General features: G+C 37.3%; 2 protein-coding genes across 4 annotated transcripts; one reads left to right on the top strand and one right to left on the bottom strand.

The window, feature by feature from the left end:
- The first annotated feature begins 701 nt into the window (after positions 1–701).
- On the top strand, positions 702–8,409 carry PAC (pale cress protein (PAC)). Of its 2 annotated transcripts, none has more exons than XM_077375535.1 (7): positions 702–872; positions 981–1,075; positions 3,534–3,728; positions 5,717–5,803; positions 6,505–6,555; positions 6,757–6,936; positions 7,772–8,409. In XM_077375535.1, the coding sequence occupies exons 1-7, from the start codon at positions 758–760 to the stop codon at positions 8,003–8,005; spliced, it is 957 nt and encodes a 318-aa protein (XP_077231650.1). In that variant the 5' UTR covers positions 702–757; the 3' UTR covers positions 8,006–8,409. The 2 variants fall into 2 exon arrangements, with proteins under 2 accessions (XP_077231650.1, XP_077231733.1); XM_077375618.1 differs by having other exon boundaries at positions 6,757–6,919; positions 7,772–7,948.
- A 930-nt stretch (positions 8,410–9,339) lies between these two features.
- Positions 9,340–22,222, bottom strand: LOC143864568 (Serinc-domain containing serine and sphingolipid biosynthesis protein). Of its 2 annotated transcripts, XR_013241331.1 has the most exons (7): positions 21,990–22,222; positions 16,753–16,992; positions 13,160–13,271; positions 12,840–13,014; positions 11,028–11,268; positions 9,525–10,022; positions 9,340–9,486 (listed from the first exon to the last, which is right to left on the bottom strand). XR_013241331.1 is itself a non-coding variant. In XM_077375416.1 (6 exons), the coding sequence occupies exons 1-6, from the start codon at positions 22,171–22,173 to the stop codon at positions 9,715–9,717; spliced, it is 1,260 nt and encodes a 419-aa protein (XP_077231531.1). In that variant the 5' UTR covers positions 22,174–22,222; the 3' UTR covers positions 9,340–9,714. The 2 variants fall into 2 exon arrangements, 1 of the variants encoding a protein (XP_077231531.1); XM_077375416.1 differs by having other exon boundaries at positions 9,340–10,022.
- Between the last annotated feature and the right edge of the window lie 337 nt (positions 22,223–22,559).

Genomic DNA, 22,559 nt, shown 5'->3' with positions numbered 1-22,559 from the left:
TTCCTGGGATTATTTTGGGATGGGATGAAAAGGCAATCGTTACAAGAGTGGGATTTAAAAATATTCACCACCCGAGCAATCATTACAAGAGTGAGATTAAAAAATTCTAGTGCTAAAAAGCAACATCCCATGGATGGGACGAAAATTTTTACTTTTTACTAAAACTTCCTAGGACAAAATTTTTACTGGCAACCAAACGGAGTTGAACAAGGGGTTTGGGAATATCAATTCGGGATGCACTAGGCATTCTTGGTGCACACACTTGCATTCTTAGCCAATGATGCATGGATGTAACAATATGGGCCTTACCTTGTACATTGGAGATCGTGGGACCTATTTCATCAAAACATGGGGTAAAATGGTGGGCCCCCCATATCTACCATGGGTATTTTGGTCTGATGGCATGACCTTGTTTTTGCAAAATTCCCTCAATTGAGATCACTCTATCTGTAAATGGAAATTGATATCACGCAACCATGGTTTGATATTTACACTAAACTATCTTGTCTTTTAGTATTTAAAGAGCTGTCTAAAGGTTATTATAGTTCCCAAAAGGGCAAATTAAAAAGAAAAGACAAGGTAGAACAGTGTCAACAATAAAATGTGGGTTTGCTGATATCATTTCAGTGGTAAAGAGTGTCAAACTAAGAAGACTCAACTAGAAGATTGTTTTTACAAATAAAGCAAATAGAAGTCTTCTTTTGCAAAAACCCCTTATCTCTCTCTCTCTCTCTCTCTCTCTCTCTCTCTCTCTCTCATGGAGACAAATGCTTTTGTACTGCGATTCACTCCTCCCCCACTGCCCATTGCATTATACAGAAGACTCCAAATCCCTCAAACCCCTTTCCAACATAAATTCCCATCTTTCAAAGGTTAGAATCCAAAACCCATCTCTCCCATTTAGTTTAGGGTTTCTATCTTTTTGGGTTCTCTCTTACATATTATCTCTTTCATTTTCTTATCTCTTTAATAAACTGCAGTTGTTAGGAGCATCAAGCAGAAAGACTTGGACGAGTATGGAATCCCCAAAGAGTATGACCCTGAGTGTGGACTCCCCAAAGAAGTCTGGGATGATGTAATGTTCTTCTTTTTAGCTTTCTAAACTTTTTTTCTTTATGGGTTTCTTTTATTTCTATCTTTCTTTGATTGTTTATCTTGTTTTTTTATGAAAGAGTCTGTTTTAGAGATGTGGGTCATTTTTCTTTTTCTTGCTGGTGTAGTTTTAGGCCCTGTTTGGATTGTAAGAAAGACATTTCTGATGGACATGATATGATTATGGTTAATTTAGAGGGATATTGTTATAAATTGAAGGTCCCTATTAAGTAAAAATTGAATTGGGTTGGTTAAAGTCATACGTTTCTGTGTAAATAAGTAAGAAAATATAGAAAAAAATTATTTTTAAACTTTTTCTAGAAATTCCTGCACTCCAAACAGGGCCTAGGGTCTTGTTTTATTTCTAGATGACATGTATTATTTTCCTTTTTTTCTTTTTATGATCTGTTTTTTTTTTTACATCAATTCGGTTTTGGGAGATGGTTATTTTTCTGTTCTTTTCAAGGGTCAGCAGTTTTATGTGTCGATGTTCATTCAGCTTGCCTGTCTGAATTATTTTAAGATTGTGAGGTTTTCATATAAACAGATAAGACAGTGATACAGATGAGAATAGAGAGTGATTTAGATGAGAATATACTCTAACTAGACAGAATTGAATGAAGACATTGTAAGCTAGAAGGCCAGTGAAGCCCTTAGAGGAGACGTGAGGGTGACTTGTAGCATATGAACTACATGCAAACTGCAATCTTTCAATGTTTCTACCTTTATTCCTTGAAAAGGAGGAGCCAAATGTGAAACTCATCAAGTGATGCAGTTAAACCTCCTTAATAGATAAACGTAGTATTAACCAAGGTTACCTGGAACGCGGTGGAACGCGGCTCATTCCGATACGCAGTACGGGTTCAGATACGAGGTACGATGGTAGCCCGGTACGCGGTACGATGAGGGTATCCTGAGTTGGTTCTCTATATGGGGTCACGGGTCGGTTTGGAGCACTAATCCAGGTTGCTCTGGTCGCTGCTGATAGTTTTTGGGAAAGGTAATCACATTTGATAGCTATTTAAAAAAGATTAAAACTTGTAGTGACAATATTAGTTTTTGGGAAAGGTAATAAAATTTGACAACTGTTTAAAAAAGAGGTTAAAACTTGTAGTGCCAGTATCAATAGGCTCGTGATCGGATTTTTTGTTTAGGGTTTTTAAGTGGCCGCCCTTCCACCGTTTTCCTTCTCTCCTCTCTTATGCCATTTACAAACCCCACCCTCCCACCCCTTGCAAAAGCAAGGAAGCAGGGAAGGAGGTTTTACAATGCTGTACATGGATTGCATTTCGATTGGTGATCTTCAGTAGAAGTTTCTGTTGGGACATCTGTTTCATGTTAGTCTCTTTACCTCTTCTTAGTTTCTTCTATTTTTTGGGCCTCCAATGAGGTATGATAAGATTAGAGCTGGGAAGGAGAGTTGTTTTTTTTTTTGTCCTCTTTCCTCCTTCCCTCTCGCTCTCTATGCATCTCTCCTTTTCCCGCAGGTGGCCCGGGTCTCCATTTTTTGCGATCCGGGTCGAAAACGACCCACGTTTGGGGACCTAGGATCGCTGGTCGGAGTGTGGAAGGGCGATTCCGGTAACAGTGGTATTAGCAGATGTTGGAATACTACCGACTTTGGTTCTTCAATATTCCTAAACTCAACACCGTTGGGATTTATGGTCTTGAACAATAACTTGATTTGGACAAAAATGTGTTTTAGATTTATGAAATTTATATTGAAGAGCCATTATCTTTAGAAAAATCCTTCGGATTGTCCAATAATCTTCCTCGTAAAATGATTGGCTTTATTAGAACCTTTGGTTATTAGGGGTGCCAACTATATTCAGTATCCTTTCTCATAGACAACTGATGAGAGGTATCAATGACATATAATGGAGAGTCAAATGCAATACTGCACTACAAATGGGATAAGTTATATCCATCGCAAATAATAGGCAGGTTGACAAATAATTGAATGACTTATGCTAGAGAAATCCCTAATATGATTAGATCTTTCTAAGAAGCATGTCTCAAGACACAAGCTGGGTTAACCCGTACGGGTGTAGCTCTTTGGCTTAAAGTCATGGGTATGCTCTCCAGTGATGCGAGTTTGAATCCCCCCAGGCTTACCTGATGAGCGTAGTTTACGGGTGATTGTGCACGTCCGTAGGGAATAGCCCCACCCTAAAAATTGGGGTGTGGATTCCCTATGTCATCAAAAAGAAGAAAAAAAGACACTAGTTGGGTTTGTAAGATGCTTATTTGTTAATGCATCATGAACAAGATGCATGGTAGTACACTCTGCAGTTTTTTTGTTTCTTCTTTTTAATTATTAATGGCATTTGTAAGATGCTTGTTTGTTAATGTAGCATGAACCGTTTGTTCTATTTAAGTTCTAATATTGTTATGCATCGATCTCTACTTGGAAAGTTGACATAAATTGTTGTCTAGTTTAGGAGTGGCAAGCACGCCAACAAGAAAAAACTAAGGAGTTGCATCAGAAACGTCAAGAGGAAGAAGATGAAGAGAGGAGAAAGGAGGCTGAGTATCGTGAAATTGGCAAGCGGTTAATGGGATACCCTGAGGAAGAAGTTCGAAATGCAAGGAGATTAGTTTCAAGCTTTATAAGATCCGCAGAAGAAGTTGAAGAGGTAATTTTCTTCAAGTTAGAATTTTTTGATAAATTCTTTAATGTGTCAATGCGGTAAAAAATGAGTTCCCTTTTTTTATAGCGATGGCAGTTTCAAGGTCATAAATTTTTTTTTCTGGTATTCTTCTACATATCTTTATTGTTTAGAATTTTTTTTTGGGATTTTTAATCTTTATTGTTTAGAATTATCACCAACTTGTGATTAAACAACAAAGTTTTTCTACTCTACCATTCTTTAGTGAGTTTCAGTTGCAGATAGGGATTATGCTTATGTGAGCAACATATCTGAATATGTAAATGTGGAGGGAGATGACAATTATGCTAGTCCATTGGAATTACATTTTGTGCCATTTTTGTACTTTAAAAGTAAAGTTGGGCTGGTTGTTGCGACCTACATTATCTAGGGGTGTTCATTATTCGGTTAAAACCGAATAACCGAACCGAATTGGTTCGGTCGGTTCGGTTTTTTTCCGTTTCGGTTCGGTTTCAGGTTTTTTTTTGGGAAATTCGGTTATTCGGTTATCTAAAAAAAATAAAAATCGGTTAACCGAAATTATGATAAAAACCATTATTTTTTCAAAAAAAGTGCTATATGGACACTCCGTAGGATGATCAAAACCGTCCATTTGGTTGATCACAACTTAATTAGGTTGTGCTCAAAAAATCATTTCTATTGGATGATGCTAGCCCTCCGATCGAAACCAAGATTTTGCTTTTTTCCCGCTTTTTCTCCCACTATTCGGTTATAACCGAATTTTTAATCGGTTCGGTTTCGGTTTCAACCTCTACCGAAACCAAATTTTAAATCCGAAATTTCGGTCATTGCGGCCGAAATTTAAGACGAAATCCAAAATTTTGGACTGAAATTTCGGATTTCTGCCGAAATTAAAACCTTGTGTATGGCACAAAGACACTTCTTTATATCATTTGTTAGTTTGATTGAAGGTGCTATGGACTAGCAAAGCACTGTCTCAGAGTAGGGTTTATTGCATAAAAATGGAGCCTTAGATTGTCGTAGTATAGATTTCTAAGTTGTCCAAAAGACATCTTTGGGATTCTCTAAGCATGGATATAATAAGGGTCCAAGATTGGAATTCCAGAGTTGAAAAAGATGGTAATTTTAGTACGGTTACTGTTACATCTTTTCCTTTGCTAGCCCCAAGACTTACTGAGTTTCTAGATTTTTGTTTCTATGCAAGCATACATTTCAATTGTCATCTAACTTTGATTGCTTTGCCCTTTGCTCTTCATGAAATTTATATGAATTCTTTCTAACCAAATCATATTGTTTTGTTCTTTAACATTATTATCTGAATTTTGAGGTTTGGTTATAATGTAAACATCAATGATTTGCAGACACGGACACAGACACGAGTGTCGCGTGTCGACACGGACACGGCGAACCCCCAAAATTTAGAAACAGCGACACGGCTAAAATGGAAAGTATATATATGATACAATGGCAAATACTAGTTAAAGAAGAGCTAAAAAAGAGTTTATAATAAAAGAGATAAACACAATATGCAATAATAAAACAGAATGTCACACTTGACACTGCATAAAAATGTGTCCACGCACCCACATTAAGTCTTACACATAGCAGTACATTTAAAAATGTCCAAAGGAGTGTCAACACGGGTGGACACGCGTGTCGTGTCGGACACGGCAGGACACGTGTGTCAGGAATATATTCGAAGTGTCGGCTAAATCATAGGTAAACATATATTTCAGTGCTAATCTAATTTTGAATGCTTGCACTTTGATCTACCACATTGTGTATATCTCAATTAATCTTTTGCCATGCTAGCTTTTGCATGTGGATCTTATTGTTCATTATCACTGTAAACATATATTTCAGTGCTAATCTAATTTTGAATGCTTGCACTTTGATCTACCACATTGTGTATATCTCAATTAATCTTTTGCCATGCTAGCTTTTGCATGTGGATCTTATTGTTCATTATCACTGTTTCTTTTTCCTGTATGTAGAAAATCGAGGAGGCTGCCGAGAAAGGTGAACTTACTGAACTTGTTCTGATGGTTATATGGAATCGCCTTGATCTTGCTCGACGTGATGTATGTGTAATAATTTCAATATTTTCATCGTTTTTTGCTTATTTATTTATTGCTGGAGCTCATCTTCTTTCTTTAAAAATCTTTATTCTACTATGGCACTCTGCAGGGACAAAAAATTTATTGTTAAAATAGGCTTTGAAAATATTTCTTATTTTGATCTATAAAATAGGCTTCAATGTTAGTAATATGTTTCTAATTATCACTGTAATTCTAGTTCCCTGCATAGTGGATGCAATCAGATGAGTATAACACTAGGATTAACTAAACACAGAAATTTAATGGAAACTTATAGTTGCACCCCCTTTCGCAACTTTGTAATCTGTGTTATTTGAGCTGCATATACTTCTTAGTTTCTCTCTTAAATAAATTATTCTCCTTGCTGACAGAAATAGGACAATTATTCAGATCATAGACGCATAAAAGACCATTTTTTTAGCTGGAGTTAAAAATGCTCCTTATTTAGCTTTGTGACTTGGTGATCTTTCATGTAGATGAAATCTTCATATTTCTGATGTTTTTTCTCTGATGCTCATCGGTGTACTTATATGATAAAATGTCATTTTAATTTGTTAAAAACTTTTATTTTCTGCTTACTAGTTATGTTTTGATAACAATTGTGGCAGAATTGTCACTGGCATAGAGTTTTCTCATATATCACAATTTTGGCTGAGTAGTTTTATTTCTTATTTTTATGTTTCCAGGATGAAAAGGACGCAATTAGAAGTCTCGACCTTTTATACAGAAGGGTGGAGGTATGCACTTTGCATCAGTCATTCAAACTTTCTGTATCAGTCTTTTATTTTGCACGAAAAATGCGTGCCTTATACTGTTGTCTAAAATTGTGTAGTCAAAATTGAAAATTTTGTCCTAACTGTTTTTTTTTTTTTTTTTGGTTTTGTTTTCTTTAATTCATTACTGGAATATAACAACTTTGCACTTATTCAATATTTTAGACTGAGATTCTAAAGAGAGAGGCTACCCCTTCCATGAGATTGCTCAACGATCTTTTAAATCTACATGATGGATTTGATGATGAAGAGTGGCTGAAGAAATGCAGAAAGTGCATGATTGATACCTTTCCACGAGAGGACCCATTCAGTATACTTGTTCCCGCTGGTATTGACATGGACACAGTACGTCATTTGTCACTTTACGGTTCTGATTTCTAACCAGTATTTGAATAGTGCTGAATGGTACCGAATATGTATGCTGTTATATAATGGTCATCCCTGTTTTTTTTTTTTTTTGAATGGTATAATGGTCATCCCTGATAGAGGTAGTGTGTGGTGTATTTAAACATTGATTTGTTTACATTGAGATTAGTTGCATGATGAAATTGTTTGTTAATTGAAATAGCTGTAAGTGATATACTTGTTTGCTCAGTATTAATTACTGTATTGTTTAAAATGCCTCTTTTTTGTTTGGGAAATACTTTTGTATGTAGAGAATTCTTATGATTCTTCTCTAGCTTGTTGGGTGGATCACCCTAGAGGCACTTTATAACCCGGCTTTTCTTTTTTGGGTTTTAAGGTTAGGTGACACTGGTTTGAGTCTAGGCAGCATGTCCTCCTCGTGTATGTTTCTCTTCTTATTAATAAACTTTCAGGTGCTAAATAAATTCCAGGCTAAAAAAAAATGGGTAATTCATTTGGATAAAATGAATTTTTTGACTTATGGATGGATAAACTACTGGTAGTCAGCATTTACACATGCATGCTTATTGTGATGTCATTATCAATGACTTGAAATAAATGCCGTCCAATTCTTCTGTAGATTTACTTGACTAATTTTTGTTAACCTGTGAGAATCTATGTGGATGATTGTTTTTAACTCGGAATCCTAAACACTTACCAAATGTCCTGGTTATTTAGATTTAGCAAATTAATCTGTCATGGGACCCAATTTAGTCTTCAGAGTTCCAAACAATTCAAAGATGATAAAAAGTGACATCTTTTTTGTTTTGGTCAGCACCAAGGGCATGTGGGTCTGCCTCCGGAGGATGAAGACGTACTGCTAAGGGTTGATTTTGTCAGGGAAGTTGATGCTTTGCTGCAAGAGATTCGATCTGAACAAAGCGAGGCACAAACTGCAGAAGGATTTGATCCTGAATCCATTGCAACTAGATTGAAGCAACAGGAGAAGAAACGGACAATACTCCAGGTGGAGGCTCTTCTAGATTTAGCTATAACATTAAAATGGTAGTACTGTGATCTCACACCGCACCACATAAGAATAGAAGAACAAGAAGAGATTTTGTTTGGAATCTATAGAGCTTGGCCAGTATCTAGTACTGACTTTATGGATTGCCTTTCTCTTCATGGCAAGTTAAGGTTAAGCTAACATGGGTCAGGCTACTAGAAATGACAGATGTATCCAACCTTTGGTTCGTTTTACTCGCTGCTATGAATGCGATGTTGTATTTCCTGATGTGGTTTTTGTCGCTTCATCCTTGATGGGTTTTCTACTTCTGTTAACATTATTGTAAGAGGTCTGAAGAACATGACTTAACCTGTTCTACATAAATTGGGCTGTTGTTGCTTTAAACAATTTGTATCAAGAACCTGACTAAACATGTTCTACATAAATTGGGTTGTTGCTGCTTTAAACAGTTTGTATAATCTGTCCCTTCCTCCTTTGTGGGTTTTCTATTTTTCTTCCGTTAATGTTACTGCAAGACGTGTGAAGAACCTGACTGGAACTGTTCTACATGAATTGGGTTGCTGCGGCTTTAAACAATTTGTATAATTTGCTTATTTTTGGGCACTGCATGGGTTTTAAAGGTTACATCACCTTTCAAGCATTTGGAAGTTTGTGATCGTTGCACTTCCACACTGAGACTCTCTTTGCAACCCATTAAACTCCTTTCAAGGAATGGAACCAAGTGTTGCATCTTTTGCTTCCAAATTACAATTTTCCTTTGGCCTGTAAAGGTTACATCACCTTTCAAGCATCCCTTTACGTTTAAAAGGCTAGTGGTTAAAAGCAGTTTTTAAAATATTTGGATACCATCGTAATAGGAAATGATATTCACACCCCCATGTTCTGGTAATGGCACCCCACATTTTAGTAATAACCTTTAAGAAAATTGCTAAAGTGTGGGGTGCCATTACCAGAACAAGGGGGTGCGATTTTTTATTTTTTTTTAATTCTAATATTCTTTATAGCTGATTAAAGTCTAAAATGAAGAGGGGTTTCATTATTAGAAGATGGAGTGTGGATATCATATCAAGATAAGCTTGTATCAACATACATTATGATTGTGGTGAATTTCAATAATTTTAAATTATTGTAGTAAATCAAAAAAATTATTTTGTTGGTCATTTTATTAAAACCATGGCATTGGAATATTGTCTAGTGTTTTTTACTCCTACTTAAAAGCATAGTTACCAATAAAACTCAACATGGGTAGCTGATCTCTCTTCTTGAAAAATTAGAGGGTATGAAACTTATTTCCCATTTGGAAAACTTGTTTCTTGAATATCCAACTTCATATCCTAAGTCTTAAAAAATTGTATCTTAAATTTAAGAAACCACTGTCTTAATTTTTTTTTAACAACTTTAAAGAACAATAATGGCATATAAAAGTTTTGACATATAGAAGGGCAGTACCCATAACCCAACCAGTAGTTTGACAGATTTACAGCTCCTTGGTTCCCCAAATAGCCATTCCTGTCTCATAGAAACTCAATCCATAGTTACTATATGGATTGAGTTAATATACATCAATAGTTAATATATGCCTTTAGACAGAGCTTGAACTGGAAACCCATAACTCAATCCAATGTTGACAGATTTACAGCTCCTTGGTTCCCTAGATAGCCATTCTTGTCTCATAGAAACCCAATCCAGAGTTAATATATTTACCACTAGTTGGTTCCCTAAATACCAAATACTGTCTCATATATGTGGATCTAAGAGAATTCACGATCAGGCAAAAGCACAGGAGCCAGGAGTGTCCAGATATACAGGCCGGCGGTGACCCACTCAGTGCAGATCCGAACCCAAACTGAAGTCCAACCGACATCAATCAGATCAGAGCTGTCCGAACTTGTGCTGGTCCACCCTGTAAAAAGCATGGCAGAATACATGCTGGCGAGCGCAAATATCATAAGGAAAAAGGTATATGAGTAAGTAACGGGTCTTGCTTCGGTCTCTTTCTCTTTCTTTTGTTCTTTTCCTGCTTCCAATTCATTTGAGTCAAGCAGAGGTTTTTTTGCACCTGCAATATAATATGAGCAAAGTTAATACTAAATGAAAGTTGGTACATATTATATAATGCATTTGTGGCTCAGTTGAGAAGAAGAGCAAGATGAGGGATCCGGGCTTAAGGGCCTCTTTGGACGACACCAAAAAATCAATCCTTATTTGGAAAATAGAATTATTTTAAGTTAATCTTATTGACAAATGGAACATTAAGTCATATTCAGAAGTCACTTATCTAAGGTCTAAAACCATTATAATCATATTATTTGATTATTTATGATTATGTGTGCAAACTTTAGAGGTAACAAAAGAGGTACTAAAAATCTATCAGATTCGGTAAGGTAGTACTGTTAATTGGTAATATCAGGGTTTGAAAGTTTGGACTTGGAAGAGAACTCAACCAAGGTAAAAGAAAAAAGTCGACACAGAGTAAAAGGCTGACATGGTAAATTTTTCATTAACTCGGATGAGTCAAAAGGAAAGTTTTCGATTGACTTTGTAAACTTGGATTCGGACAAGAATTCAGCTAAGGTACCACAGCTCATCAGCAACTTTATTCGAGTAAAGTTAGCTGCAGCATACCAATGAATATATCAATAGGAAATTCATGAGTTTACTGCAGCGTACCAGTTCTTGCCACTGCACTACTGTATATCCCGATATCTTGAACACTACCTTATAACATTACCTTTTATAATACTAATAACTGATCCTAACACTCGAACAGTACATTACGTACATGAGACTCCCAATTTAGAATAATATTCAGTTGAGCCACAATTCTGATGATAAACTAGAGAAAAAATGCAACAATTTGCTGTCATTTTCCTATACGATTTCCACCCCGGTTTATGGAAAATCAAGAGTATTGATTGTTCATGATATGAATATGAAATATATAAGACCAAGTTGTTCTGTATAAAGAGAGTTACCGCAAACTTGGATCGGATAAACTTGAAAGCATAGCTGTGTTCTGTATGAGTGTTCAAAAGATAACAAGTACCAGTCTGGTGCATAATACCTGACTTGGGTGAGGTTGGAGGTGAGAGGAAGGTTGTTGATGATCCGGCACGAACAGCAGAGTACACAACAGAGAGAACAGTTGTGGTCATTCCAAGAAAAAGAGTGCTCGTGGAAACTCCTTTAGAGTGCTTATGGAGACCATTGCACGCATAATCTGTGGGCTCGCATGAGAGAGCACAATAGCATAAGTATGCACAGTACACGGAAATCACAGAGGCAGGCAAGAGGCTGCCGTTCACCTGTCAATATCAAATATCCATAAGTTTTACCTTCATTTGTTCAAAAAAGCATATAATGATCAGAAAAAGGCCCAAGGCTCGAACTTCTAAGTACGTGGGGGATAAACTCATTTTGTAACGATGCACTTGCATCTTAGAAATATTTTATTTTTTTAGATATGCTTTGTTTTGTGAAGCGGCATATTGTTTTTCTCTGTTATACAGTTACAACCTGGCCAAAAAAAAAGGCAGCCCAGTGCACGAGACCCCACCAAATGACACTAAAATCAACTGGTCCAACTCAGATGAGCTTTGATAAATATTCACTCTGCTGCCACTTTTTCTTAATGATGATGAAATTTTACTAAAGAAAGGACTAATCCCCATGACCGAGGTGGTTAAATACAAAACAACTAAGAAAAGAGAAGGGAAAAGGTAATACAAAAGTAATCCCAAAGTATGTGACTGGTATAATCAAAAGGAAATTAACATTGGGGAAATTGGATACTGCTTTTCTATCTATCACACTGAGACCAGTAATTTAAATAAGGACATAAAATAAACAGACACATTGCACTTTCAAAGAGTTAAACTTTCTCCATTCTCTCAATCACCATACTCCAGAGTGGATTTGACAGAATTCCCACACTTTGACCCAAGTAATAGGTAGGAAAATGAATAACCTTATAAACCAACACCTCTACAAACACATCCAAGCTATTCACCTCAATATGCACTCCCACCCTAGCAATATTTGAGCAAAATTGACTTGTCCTGCTCCGGCTCAAAACATCTTAAAACGCAACTTAAGAAATCTAACTAGCTCCAATAAGTTACCACAAAAAATAGGAGTGCCATCCATAAACTGAAGGTGGGCTGGCAAAGGGATTGCATATTTGCATGTCACTAAGAAACGTCCAATCAAGCCCCCTTCCCCATCTTAAATCAAAATAACTTGCTCAAAACCTCCTCACAAGCATGAAAGAGGAACAAAGCAAAGGGACCACTTGAGCTTCTAAGGAAACCAACCAGACCAACGCATTGAAAAATCGAGAAAGAAGCACTAGATATGCAGTTATACATGCGCCCCAAAAACCCATCCTTGGAAACAAATAATCTGTTAATCCCCACTCAAGATGGTCGAAGGCCTTTTTTTTGTGTGGACTATGCATGAAATGCTCGGCTTCCCTTCCCTATTTTTCAAAATCAAAATTCATTTGCAATGGGGAATCCATCTAAAACTAGTCTCCCTTCCACAAAAGCGTCTTAAAAGGGAGACACTCTTCTAAAACCTTCCTAACCTTGATTTTGGCTTATAATCTCACAAAGGCTGCTCACAAGGCTAAAAAGTGACTTAGAAGTGCACCCAAGATTTAAGATACTTCTCACCATTTTGAAAATAATTTCATACGATTTTCCAAACCATCACGCTTTTGACTAAGTTGGCCTTTGTCAGTTGGTTGCAGCCCCATTAAGGTAAGCAAAATAGTTCAGTTGTATCAATTTTCTGAATCCACATCTTTCAGTGGCTATGAGTTTTTTTTTTTTTTAAACAATAGGCCATGAATTTTACCAGCCTAATATCCCATTACCTGTGGATGCAATGCAATAACCCCAAAACCAAATGCGAGAATCATGGACATGACAAGGAAGAAAACATTGAGGCCGCAGTCATGGCCTGAGGGATTAAACCAGATGAAGAGCACCCCCGACAAAGTAAATGCGGCAATGTAGCATACCCCCGATACTGAAAGTAATGCAATGTACCTACAATACACAGATCAAGAAAAGCATTACATAATAGCAGATTATTATGTTATCTTTCAAAAAAAAATTAAATAATGGTGCCTTCAAAAACACACCAATACAAAAGCAATAAATGCAACAGCTACATGAAATAAGTCTTACCGACCATTTCTGTTCATCTTTCTCAACCCATGCGTCATTCCATGAATGTGTGAAGTCTAGTAGTATGATCACTTGAACCAATAAAAACAACCCTGACCCAAATTTTGATAGTGTTGCTGCAATGAAGTAAATAGTAAAGATCGGGTTATGTCATTTAAAGATCAAATTATGTCATACAGTAGCAATTCCCTAAAATGGAAGAGCTATGCGATGAGTTACTATGGTATTAGTATGGGTTTAGGTGGCGAGAAAGAAAATTAATTGTATAATATTCATTTTTTCTGTACATATTGGTGAGATGGGTGTTGAGTAAGTGACTCATTATTAATAAAAGGCATGTGCTTAACCACTTAGGTTACAAACAGACTTCTTACCGGCGTGTGTTTAACCACTTAGGTTACAAACACATCTCTTACCGCCGTCTTCTCCTCTCCTGTAGTGAGGGTATTGTGAAGAGAGCTTCTATTGGTGCTGTACAGCTGATCTCAAAGGCTGTACGACAAGTATTACTCAACTCAACTCAACTAAGCCTTTGTCCCAAACTAGTTGGGGTCGGGTAATGAATCCTTTAGAAAAATTTTCATGAAGAAGGCGAAAGGATCTACCCGGCTCACTTTGACTAATTCTAATCCTGACACTAGTTGGGTTCGTCTACATGGATCATTTTCTTCCATTCTCTCCTATCCAAGGTCATGTTCTCTGTAAGACAAGTATTGTATTATGTAAAAGTGAATATACCTCTTGACAAAACTTGATTTTTAGACTATGGTGAATTTTGCCTAATTCTTTGGAGCCTTTTGATGTGCATACCATATCCATAAATTTGAAAAAAAATGAATATGGCAATTCCTATTGCTGCTTGAAGATGGGAGCTTTTTTATTGGGGTGGGGTTGGGGATGTTTCTTGGATGAGGAACATAGTCCATAGGCTACCATTTTCTTTGCTCTAGTGAGGCCCTACAAGTGGAAATGGAGGGACCCACCAAAGAAATGATGGGAGCCCAATTGAGCATGGTTGGGTCCTATCATTTTCACTCATGGAAAACACAGGACCTAATCAAATGGTAGCCTATGACTACCAAACCAAACATTTATAGAGAATATCAAAAGGATGACACACAAGGACAAGCTCAAAATGATTTATTATATATATATATATATATATATATATATATATATATATATGAGAAAACGGTTCCTACACATATGTGTAGATAAGTTATCTACACACTAGCTTAAAATACAGTGGGGGCCACATTATTTGGGTGATCCAAACCATTCATTTTTAAGGTCCTCACATAGATAGGGTGTCCATAAAAAATCAGATCCATAGGATCATCCTAACCATTCGAACTGTGGAAGCAAAAAATGGACTAATTTGTGAAGGTTTAAAGACATCCATTTTACCTCCACAAATCGTAGGGTTGGGATGATCCTATGGATCTGATTTTTTGTAGACACCCTATCTATGTGAGGGCCTTTAAAATGGATGGCTTGGATCACCCAAACAATGTGGGCCCCCACTGTATTTTAAGCTAGTGTGTAGAGAACTCTCTACACATATGTGTAGGAACCGTTCTCTCTCTCTCTCTCTCTCTCTCTCTCTCTCTCTCTCTCTCTCTCTCTATATATATATATATATATATATATATATATATATATATATATTCGAATTTGAAAAAATATCAAGCCCTTCATCATAGTTAAATATCTGGAATAGAGAAAAGCATAGGAAAAGGCAGAAATATTAGAATTTGAAAAAATATCAAGCCCTTCATCATAGTCAAATGCCTGGAATAGAGAAAAGCATAGGAAAATGCAGAAATAAAGCAAGGAAATAATGAATATATATATACATATATATATATATAGGGAATTGCTATCGTCCATCGCAAAAGGCTTTTCGCAGCTGGTCTATCGCACGTCAGACCAGCCACCTCGTGAATGAAGACAAAAGTTGTTGTCTCCATTCACGAGGTGGCTGGTCTGAAGTGCGACAGACCAGCCGTGAAAAGCCTTTTGCGATGGACCTTAGCAAATCCCTGTTGTCTCCATTCACGAGGTGGCTGGTCTGAAGTGCGACAGACCAGCCGTGAAAAGCCTTTTGCGATGGACCTTAGCAAATCCCATATATATATAGAGAGAGAAAAGTGTGTGTGTGTGTGTGTGTGTATAGAGAGAGTAAACAGTTCCTGAGGTGGCGCTAGCGCTAGCTTAAATGAGGTGGCGCTCACCAAACATAGGGGGGGCACTTTGTTTGGATGATCCAAAGCATTCATTTGATAGGTCCTCACATAGATAGGGTGCCCACAAAAAATCAGGTCCATAGGATCATCCTAACCCTTCCATTTGTGGAGGTTTAGATTTATGGAGGTTTATACCCATCCATTTTAACCTCCACAAATGGAAGGGTTAGGATGATCCTATGAAGTTGATTTTTTGTGGGCACCCTATCTATGTGCCTATCAAATGAATGCTTTGGATCATCCAAACAAAGTGGGCCCCCTATGTTTTGTGAGCGCCACCTCAGGAACCCTTTTCTCATATATATATATATATACACACACACTAGCTCATATATACACTTTGATTGGGTTAGGATGATCCTATAGGGCTGATTTTTGGTACACACCCTATCCATGGAAGGGCCTTCCAAATGAATGCTGATCCCCACATAATGAACCAATAGGGCTGATTTTTATACCCATGCACAGATCGCTTATTTGTGCAGCTGCACATACTTCTCTCTCTCTCTCTCTCTCTCTCTCTCTATATATATATATATATATATATATATATATATATATATATATATATATATATATATATATATTTTATTTTATTTTTATTTTTTTTTTTTGTTATGAGTAAACAGTTCCTGCGCTCCAGCTCAGATAGCTTATCTGCACTTGAGTGCAGGAAACAAGGGTGGGCCCACATTTTTTGGGTGATCCTAAGCATTCATTTGAAAGGCCCCATCATGGATGGGGTGTGTAACAAAACTCAGCTCCATTGGATCATCTTAGGGTGTCCATTTGTCGGTGAGAAAATGGACAGATACTGTTTGTCCACAAATCTGCGCATTTTTCACCCCACAAATGGAAGCGTTAGGATGATCCAATGGAGCTGATTTTTTGTACACACCCCATCCATAATGGGGCCTTTCAAATGAATGCTTAGGATCACCCAAAAAATGTGGGCCCACCATGTTTCCTGCATTCGAGCAATCTGCGCTCGAGTGCAGGAACTGTTTTCTCATTGTGTGTGTGTGTGTGTGTGTGTGCGCGCGCGCGCGTGCGTGTGTGTGTGTAAAGAAAGAAAAGAGGAATTCTAAAGTGAAGGGAGCCCTTGCAAAAAATCAGCTACAAGGACGGCCCCCATTGTACCATCTCACCAAAGTGCATTTATTATTCCTTTAATTTTATATTTTTTGTGCCATTATAAATGCAATTTGGTGAGATGCTCCAATAGGAGCACCCTTGTAGCTGGTTTTTTGCAAGGGCACCCTTCAGTTTAGCATTCCTCATAAGCAAAAAGGAAAATTATCAAATTTAAGATTGTCTTAAAACAAAATTAGCAAGTTCAGATGAAGCTTACCATAGATTGTGATGACAACATTTGGAAGGAAAAACATGAGGACAGTGAGCAAGGCCCAAACAATCATTTTCGCAATCCATCCACCATGGTGCCATGAATCTCGTTTGTCATTCTGATCCTTAACACCGATCATTATGAGAGCCAGTATTGTGAAAAACAAGAAATTTCCTAAACTCACACGAAGAACCGCAGCAGTCTGAAACCACTCTTTCGAAGGAGTCTGAGAGAAGGTATTTATCCCTGTAAGGTCAAAAGATCATATTCTAGTCACTTCTCATATAGATAACTAATGAGAAAAATATCTTTAACAACAAGTGGACTACGCCATAGGTCTGTTGGGAGGTGAAACTATTCGATCAAGACTGTGCTCAGAGACCCTGCAACATACATAACTCTGTCGATTTTCTTTTTCTTTCTTTTGAACAGATAATTTAGTCAATATATTCTTTCATCTAGTATTAAAACAATACACAATACACCCAATTTACATTTCAGATTCACAAGATAACATGTCTTTCACATCATAAACACAACTCTTAAAGATTACATGGAAGCCTGCTTTAAGTTACCCAGCCCAACCGGTGAACCCGGGTTCCAACACATTCTACAATATAATTTGCTCTATATCCTGCCGCTTTATACAATAACTTCTAAGACACGCACTTAATTTATGCTCAGAAATGTTTGGATTGGAAACAGCTTTCTGCCACTGAGATTGTAGTATGCATGTAAGGATTCAATTGAATTATTCAAATAATTCTGTAACTGCTCCGTTGGGCTTCAAATAGAGCACAACCGTGAGATGAAGATGATGACAACTTCGAATCCGCTTCAAATTATCCTAGATAAGGCATATCTCCAAAAGTCCAATATACGCCAAAGCTCTGTGCTAGAGCTGCCATCGAAAAGAGAGGAAGCCACCCACTGACCGATGAGATTAAACACACCAATAGACAATGTATCCAAGGACACACTATAGAGATGAAGATGACAGCTTTGACTCCACTTATAAGTATCCTATGTCACATTGAGAGGCATACATTGTATAGTTGCGCATGATGTTTCATATTTCATAATTCACACATAATGGTACTTCATCTTATATGAAATGGTACATAACATGTATGATTGTAGAGTGTATGCCAATTTACTATGGTAATCTTCATGAGTGATGGTAATTGAAATGTTTACACTAGTCTTTACTCCACCTCAGGATTGATAAATCAGGCAGATACACCTAAATGTTCAGCCCCATCATTGAAAGGGAAAATGGTCAGTCTTGGAAAAACACCTTGTCAGAAGACCTTAAAAGCCAAATCTAGTATTTCCGCTGGGAAATCTTCTAGGAGAGATATTTCATATTGTTGCCATCTACAATCTTTGTCAGTTGAAAAGGCGGTAAAAATCAAAAACCGACTTTTTAGAAGCAAAAAGAATAAAGGAGTCTCGAAAAAACCCTGAATGATATCAACAATCACATCAAAAGGTTTAGTGCTATCTCATCCATTAAAGACTCTTGGCCCCAGAAAGAAAAAAGCCGGTCAGAAGGGGCGGGGAGTGAGTCTCGAGAAAAATTACTTATTAGCTACAAAAGGAGGTCTCTTTCTATTTAAAAGAAACCTTTTGGGTTTTCGAAGAAAAGATGAACCAAAGAAACCTAACTTAGCTTCTAAGTTAGCCTTCTCCTTAAAGGATTTTGATAAACCTTTCAAAGCCTTCTCATCTACCATGGCCTCTGATTCTACTTCTTCATCCAGGAAGAGGAAGGCAGTCTCGTTTGAGGTTAATGACTTACAGTTCCTTCGGAATCTGGAATATGACGAAAAAATGGCGGCCGAAGAATGTCCGACACCCAAGGAAATTACCATGAGTATTTTGAAGAGACAATGGAAGCAGTTCAAACGGGAAGCCCTGGCCAACAAAGATTGCTTTGTAAAGGTCTCAGGCAAGTCTGATCCGAAGGAGACCTTTGTCAGAATTTACAAGCTGGATTTCTTCGAGGAGGCTCTGGAAGAGGAGCGTAGAGCTCGTCGCCAGCGTTGGGAGGAGGTTAAGGCTACAGAGATTGAGCGTTTGGAGAAACTTATGAGTATCTCCGAAGGCGTTTCCCAAGAGTCAAGGGATTCCCTAGACCGGGAAGTTAGTATGGAGATTTGAAATCGGATGGGTGTGGTTGAGGATAGACAGGAAGCTTTCAAGGTTAGTGGACTTTCTGGAATCAGAAGAAGATAAAGTCATTCCTTCTGAGGAAATGGATGAGCTGCTGGCAATAGGGGATGTTTTCGAAATAGGTTTTGATGATAATCTGGACGCCACTAAAAATCTGTTTCATTCTATGGCTATCAAGAACCTGAAGGAGCGAAGAGCAGTTGGAAAGGATAATGGCAATAAGGGGGCCGAGCATAGTAAACCTGAATGAAAGGCCTCCCCCCCCCAAAAAAAAGAAAAAGAGAGAGACGAATAAAAAAAGGGAAAAAAGGAAAAAGAAAAAGGAGATAGGAAAAGAGGTAGCAAAGAGAGAAAAAACTAAGAGGAAAGAAAGAGGAGGAAAAATAGAAATATAGAGGAAGAACAGAAAAGGAACAGATACAGTAATGAAGAAGAAAGGAAAAAGAAGTCATTAAGAAAATTCAGGCTGGACTATGCCTCTTGGTGGTAGTTCATTTCGCTTCTAATTTGATGATTTCTTAAGCTTCAGATTTAGGGATCATAGATCTTTGAAGGATGAATCCCTTCTGCATTACCCCAAGAATCTATCGTCAAAATAGCATTGTTGTTATCCAGAAATTACTTTTTCATAATCGTAGCTTGAGAGATTCGTTCTTTCGCTTAGGTCTCTTGTCTGGATATTTTAGCTCTGCTATTCCTTTCGGGAGTGTTTTAATTCTGGAATGTTGGAGTCTAAGGAGGCAAATATTGGTAGTTTTGGAGGATTCAAACAACTTGAAAGCCCAAGAGGGTGCTGGTTAGGAGCCCCCAAGTTGCTGGTAAGGAGTTAGTTGGAGTCTCAATAGGTACAGGTGATAGTTGTACACGCCTGCAAGAAAAGATGAAAAGAATGCAATCTACAAAATAGAGAATAGGAATGCTTACACTCTACTGTAAATGTTGTTTTTGGTTATCTTTGAATTGGTTTTGGGTATGCCCGTCCCAATTCATTTTACTATTTTGTATTGCAGGCTGGGACTCCTGGTCCCGATTGCTATCTGAATATTAATTAAATATGTCAACTTTTTAAAAAAAATGAACTTAATAGTTTTTTTTTAACGATGGCAATAGAATTAAAAGGCCAAAAGGCAAAAGAAAACAAAGACGGAGAAAGTCTTAGAAAGGAAGCAAGCCAAACAAAACAAAGCAGAAAAATAAAAACAAAGACAACACGAGAGCTAAAACAAGGCCCAACCAAACACTTCCCTTAGGCTCCGTTTGGTTGCCAATTAAATTTTGGTCCCAGGAAGAGTTAGTTAAATTTTGGTCCATCATGTTTGGTTGCCTTTTAGCACTAGGTTTTTTTTAATCCCACTCTTGTGATGATTGCTTGTGTGGTGAATTTTTTAATCCCACTTTTGTAATGATTGCCTTTTCATCCCATCCCAAAATAACCACAGGAACAAAAATAAACTCAGGAACCAAAAATAAGCTTGAGAAGATTTTTTTTCTACCCAACAGTTCAAGCAACCAAACAAAGGTTTTTTTTTTTTCCCACCAGAATCCGGTCAACCAAACATGGGATTTTTATTTTACCAAGATACTTCTAGGACTTTTTTTTTCCCACCTATCTCCCAGGGTATTTTTTTCTCCCACATATGATAGTTTTTCTCCCACATATCCGGAAACATTTCTCCCACATAACTCCCAGGAACAAAAAAAACCCGGCAACCAAACAGAGCATTAAGGAGGGAGGTAATTAAAAAAAGTGTCCAGGGCATTAAACAACACCAGTCTATTGAGTGGCCATATGATAGTTCACTTGAAAAACTTCCTTTGCAAAGCTATATATAACTAAAACAACGTTATGTTCTAAGATGATAAGTATAAATTTTTTTTCAAGTACATCTAATATATTAAACGTTTTTTCTATTTTTTGCTATTTTATATTCGTATTTGGATTCTTTTCTAGCTTAGAGAATATTTTTGAAATGATATTCCCAAATTCGAGTCATATCTCAAAATGGATAGGTTTTGGTCCCCCCTTGAGTCATATCAGAACCGAGTTCTTATTCCATGGTCATAACCATCAACTGCTTGAAAACATAGAGATGGAATATTCATTGGAATGTTAGACATGAATGGCCTACATTAGGACTTTATTCGTCTTATAGACTTGCAAACATGTTAGACAACCCATGTGGCATGTATTAAACTTATGGGTTCTCAATTAAATTCCCCTTATTGACTTATCCGGAAACATTTATACAAATAACCAGAGACAAGCCGTCGAAAGCCATTTATTCCATTTATTTTAGTAAGCAATGGCTTTAACAAATAAGTGTAGAAGAACAGTTTGGAGGAAAGCGTAGATTTCCTTCTACCAACTGGCACTTCCCCGCCATCCTTCAAGGAAGTTGGAAGGAGCTAAACAGCTTTAACTTCAACAATAATGTGGCCCCTTCTTGGAAGATTGTGGAACATGTTAAAAACTAGATTTTGAAGTTGTGAACTGAAACACTAGAAACTAAAGAGCCCAATTTTATGATAGTGATTGCACTGAACTGGTTAACTACCCTCGGCGTGTTTTTTTAGAAATAGAGGCTTGAGAATGAAATTAGACTCAAGGATTGGATTATTTGGTGAATCCTTCAATGAAGGTTTCCTCAGTTTGGATTTCCTACTTTCTATCTGGGACTTCTCTGTACTTTATCTCAGTGTTACTAAATGGGGAAAAAATGTTGTTTGCACTGAATTGATCCTATGTTCTTTGGTGATATTCTATCCAAATGATATTTCTAATTGTAAGTTAAGAAAGTTTGTTAAACCCTAAAATCAAGTGGACATCCAGGCAAAAAAAAATCTAATAAGTTTCTGACTAGTCAAAGGGACATCCAGAAAAATAAAAGCCCCAAATGCTAAAGGGGCTTTCTTTGATGAGATTTTCATCATCAATTGACTCCAAATTAAGAACCCAAATCTTTTTCTTCCTAAACATCAGCATCAATGATTTATCAAATATGGGAGTTAAAAAAATAGGAACCCAGATGAGAAAAAGTGAGAATAGTAATACGAAGGATTGAACTTACATGGGATTTTCTCCAAAAGAGGATAAGCAACCTCTCTCAGAATGCATGCGATGATGAGAGATAGGCCAAAGAGACCACAGTATGCGAGCCTAGCCGAGCGTCTCGAAATTCCCGAGGCCACTGAACTACAGAGGCCACAAGTTGAAGCTGCACAACAAGAAGCTAGGCAAGAAGCTGCCCACATCTCTCTCTCTCTCTCTCTCTCTCTCTCTCTCTCTCTGAGTCAACCACACAACATTTTTTCAGAAGTACAATGGGCTATATAGTATAATAGGATATGGGCCCATAAGATATTCTACGGAATCTGTGCATCACTTTTTATAGAAATATGTTGATTTTTTTTAAAAGGCTATACTGTATTGGCACGACCAAGTTTGGATAATTGCATCTTAGGGTCACCTCCCTAATGACTAAGATAAGGCCATGTTTGGATACCCACCAGACTAATATTTGGATTTCTCACATTTGCAGTTGAGATTTGGAACTGGATCATATCCTTACATTTCCTAATCAGCTACAGCAGTGGAAAAAAACCCAACCCGAACCCGAGAGGTTCAACCCGACCTAGCC

Source organism: Tasmannia lanceolata, unplaced genomic scaffold (assembly GCF_043159265.1).
Source record: "Tasmannia lanceolata isolate RefF3 unplaced genomic scaffold, GAP_Taslan_0.1 ptg000002l, whole genome shotgun sequence".
Taxonomy (NCBI): Eukaryota; Viridiplantae; Streptophyta; class Magnoliopsida; order Canellales; family Winteraceae; genus Tasmannia; species Tasmannia lanceolata.
Note: the sequence above shows the minus strand (reverse complement) of the source record. Positions and strands in the feature narration are given on the sequence as shown.

Coding starts and splice junctions, on each gene's coding strand:
- LOC143864568 (XM_077375416.1), bottom strand. CDS start 22,173: ATGTGGGCAGCTTCTTGCCTAGCTTCTTGTTGTGCAGCTTCAACTTGT. Junction 16,993..21,989: donor TCTTTTGGAGAAAATCCCAT/GTAAGTTCAATC, acceptor TTGACCTTACAG/GGATAAATACCTTCTCTCAG. Junction 13,272..16,752: donor TGTTGTCATCACAATCTATG/GTAAGCTTCATC, acceptor ACTTCATTGCAG/CAACACTATCAAAATTTGGG.
- PAC (XM_077375535.1), top strand. CDS start 758: ATGGAGACAAATGCTTTTGTACTGCGATTCACTCCTCCCCCACTGCCC. Junction 5,804..6,504: donor TTGATCTTGCTCGACGTGAT/GTATGTGTAATA, acceptor TTATGTTTCCAG/GATGAAAAGGACGCAATTAG. Junction 6,556..6,756: donor TTTTATACAGAAGGGTGGAG/GTATGCACTTTG, acceptor TCAATATTTTAG/ACTGAGATTCTAAAGAGAGA.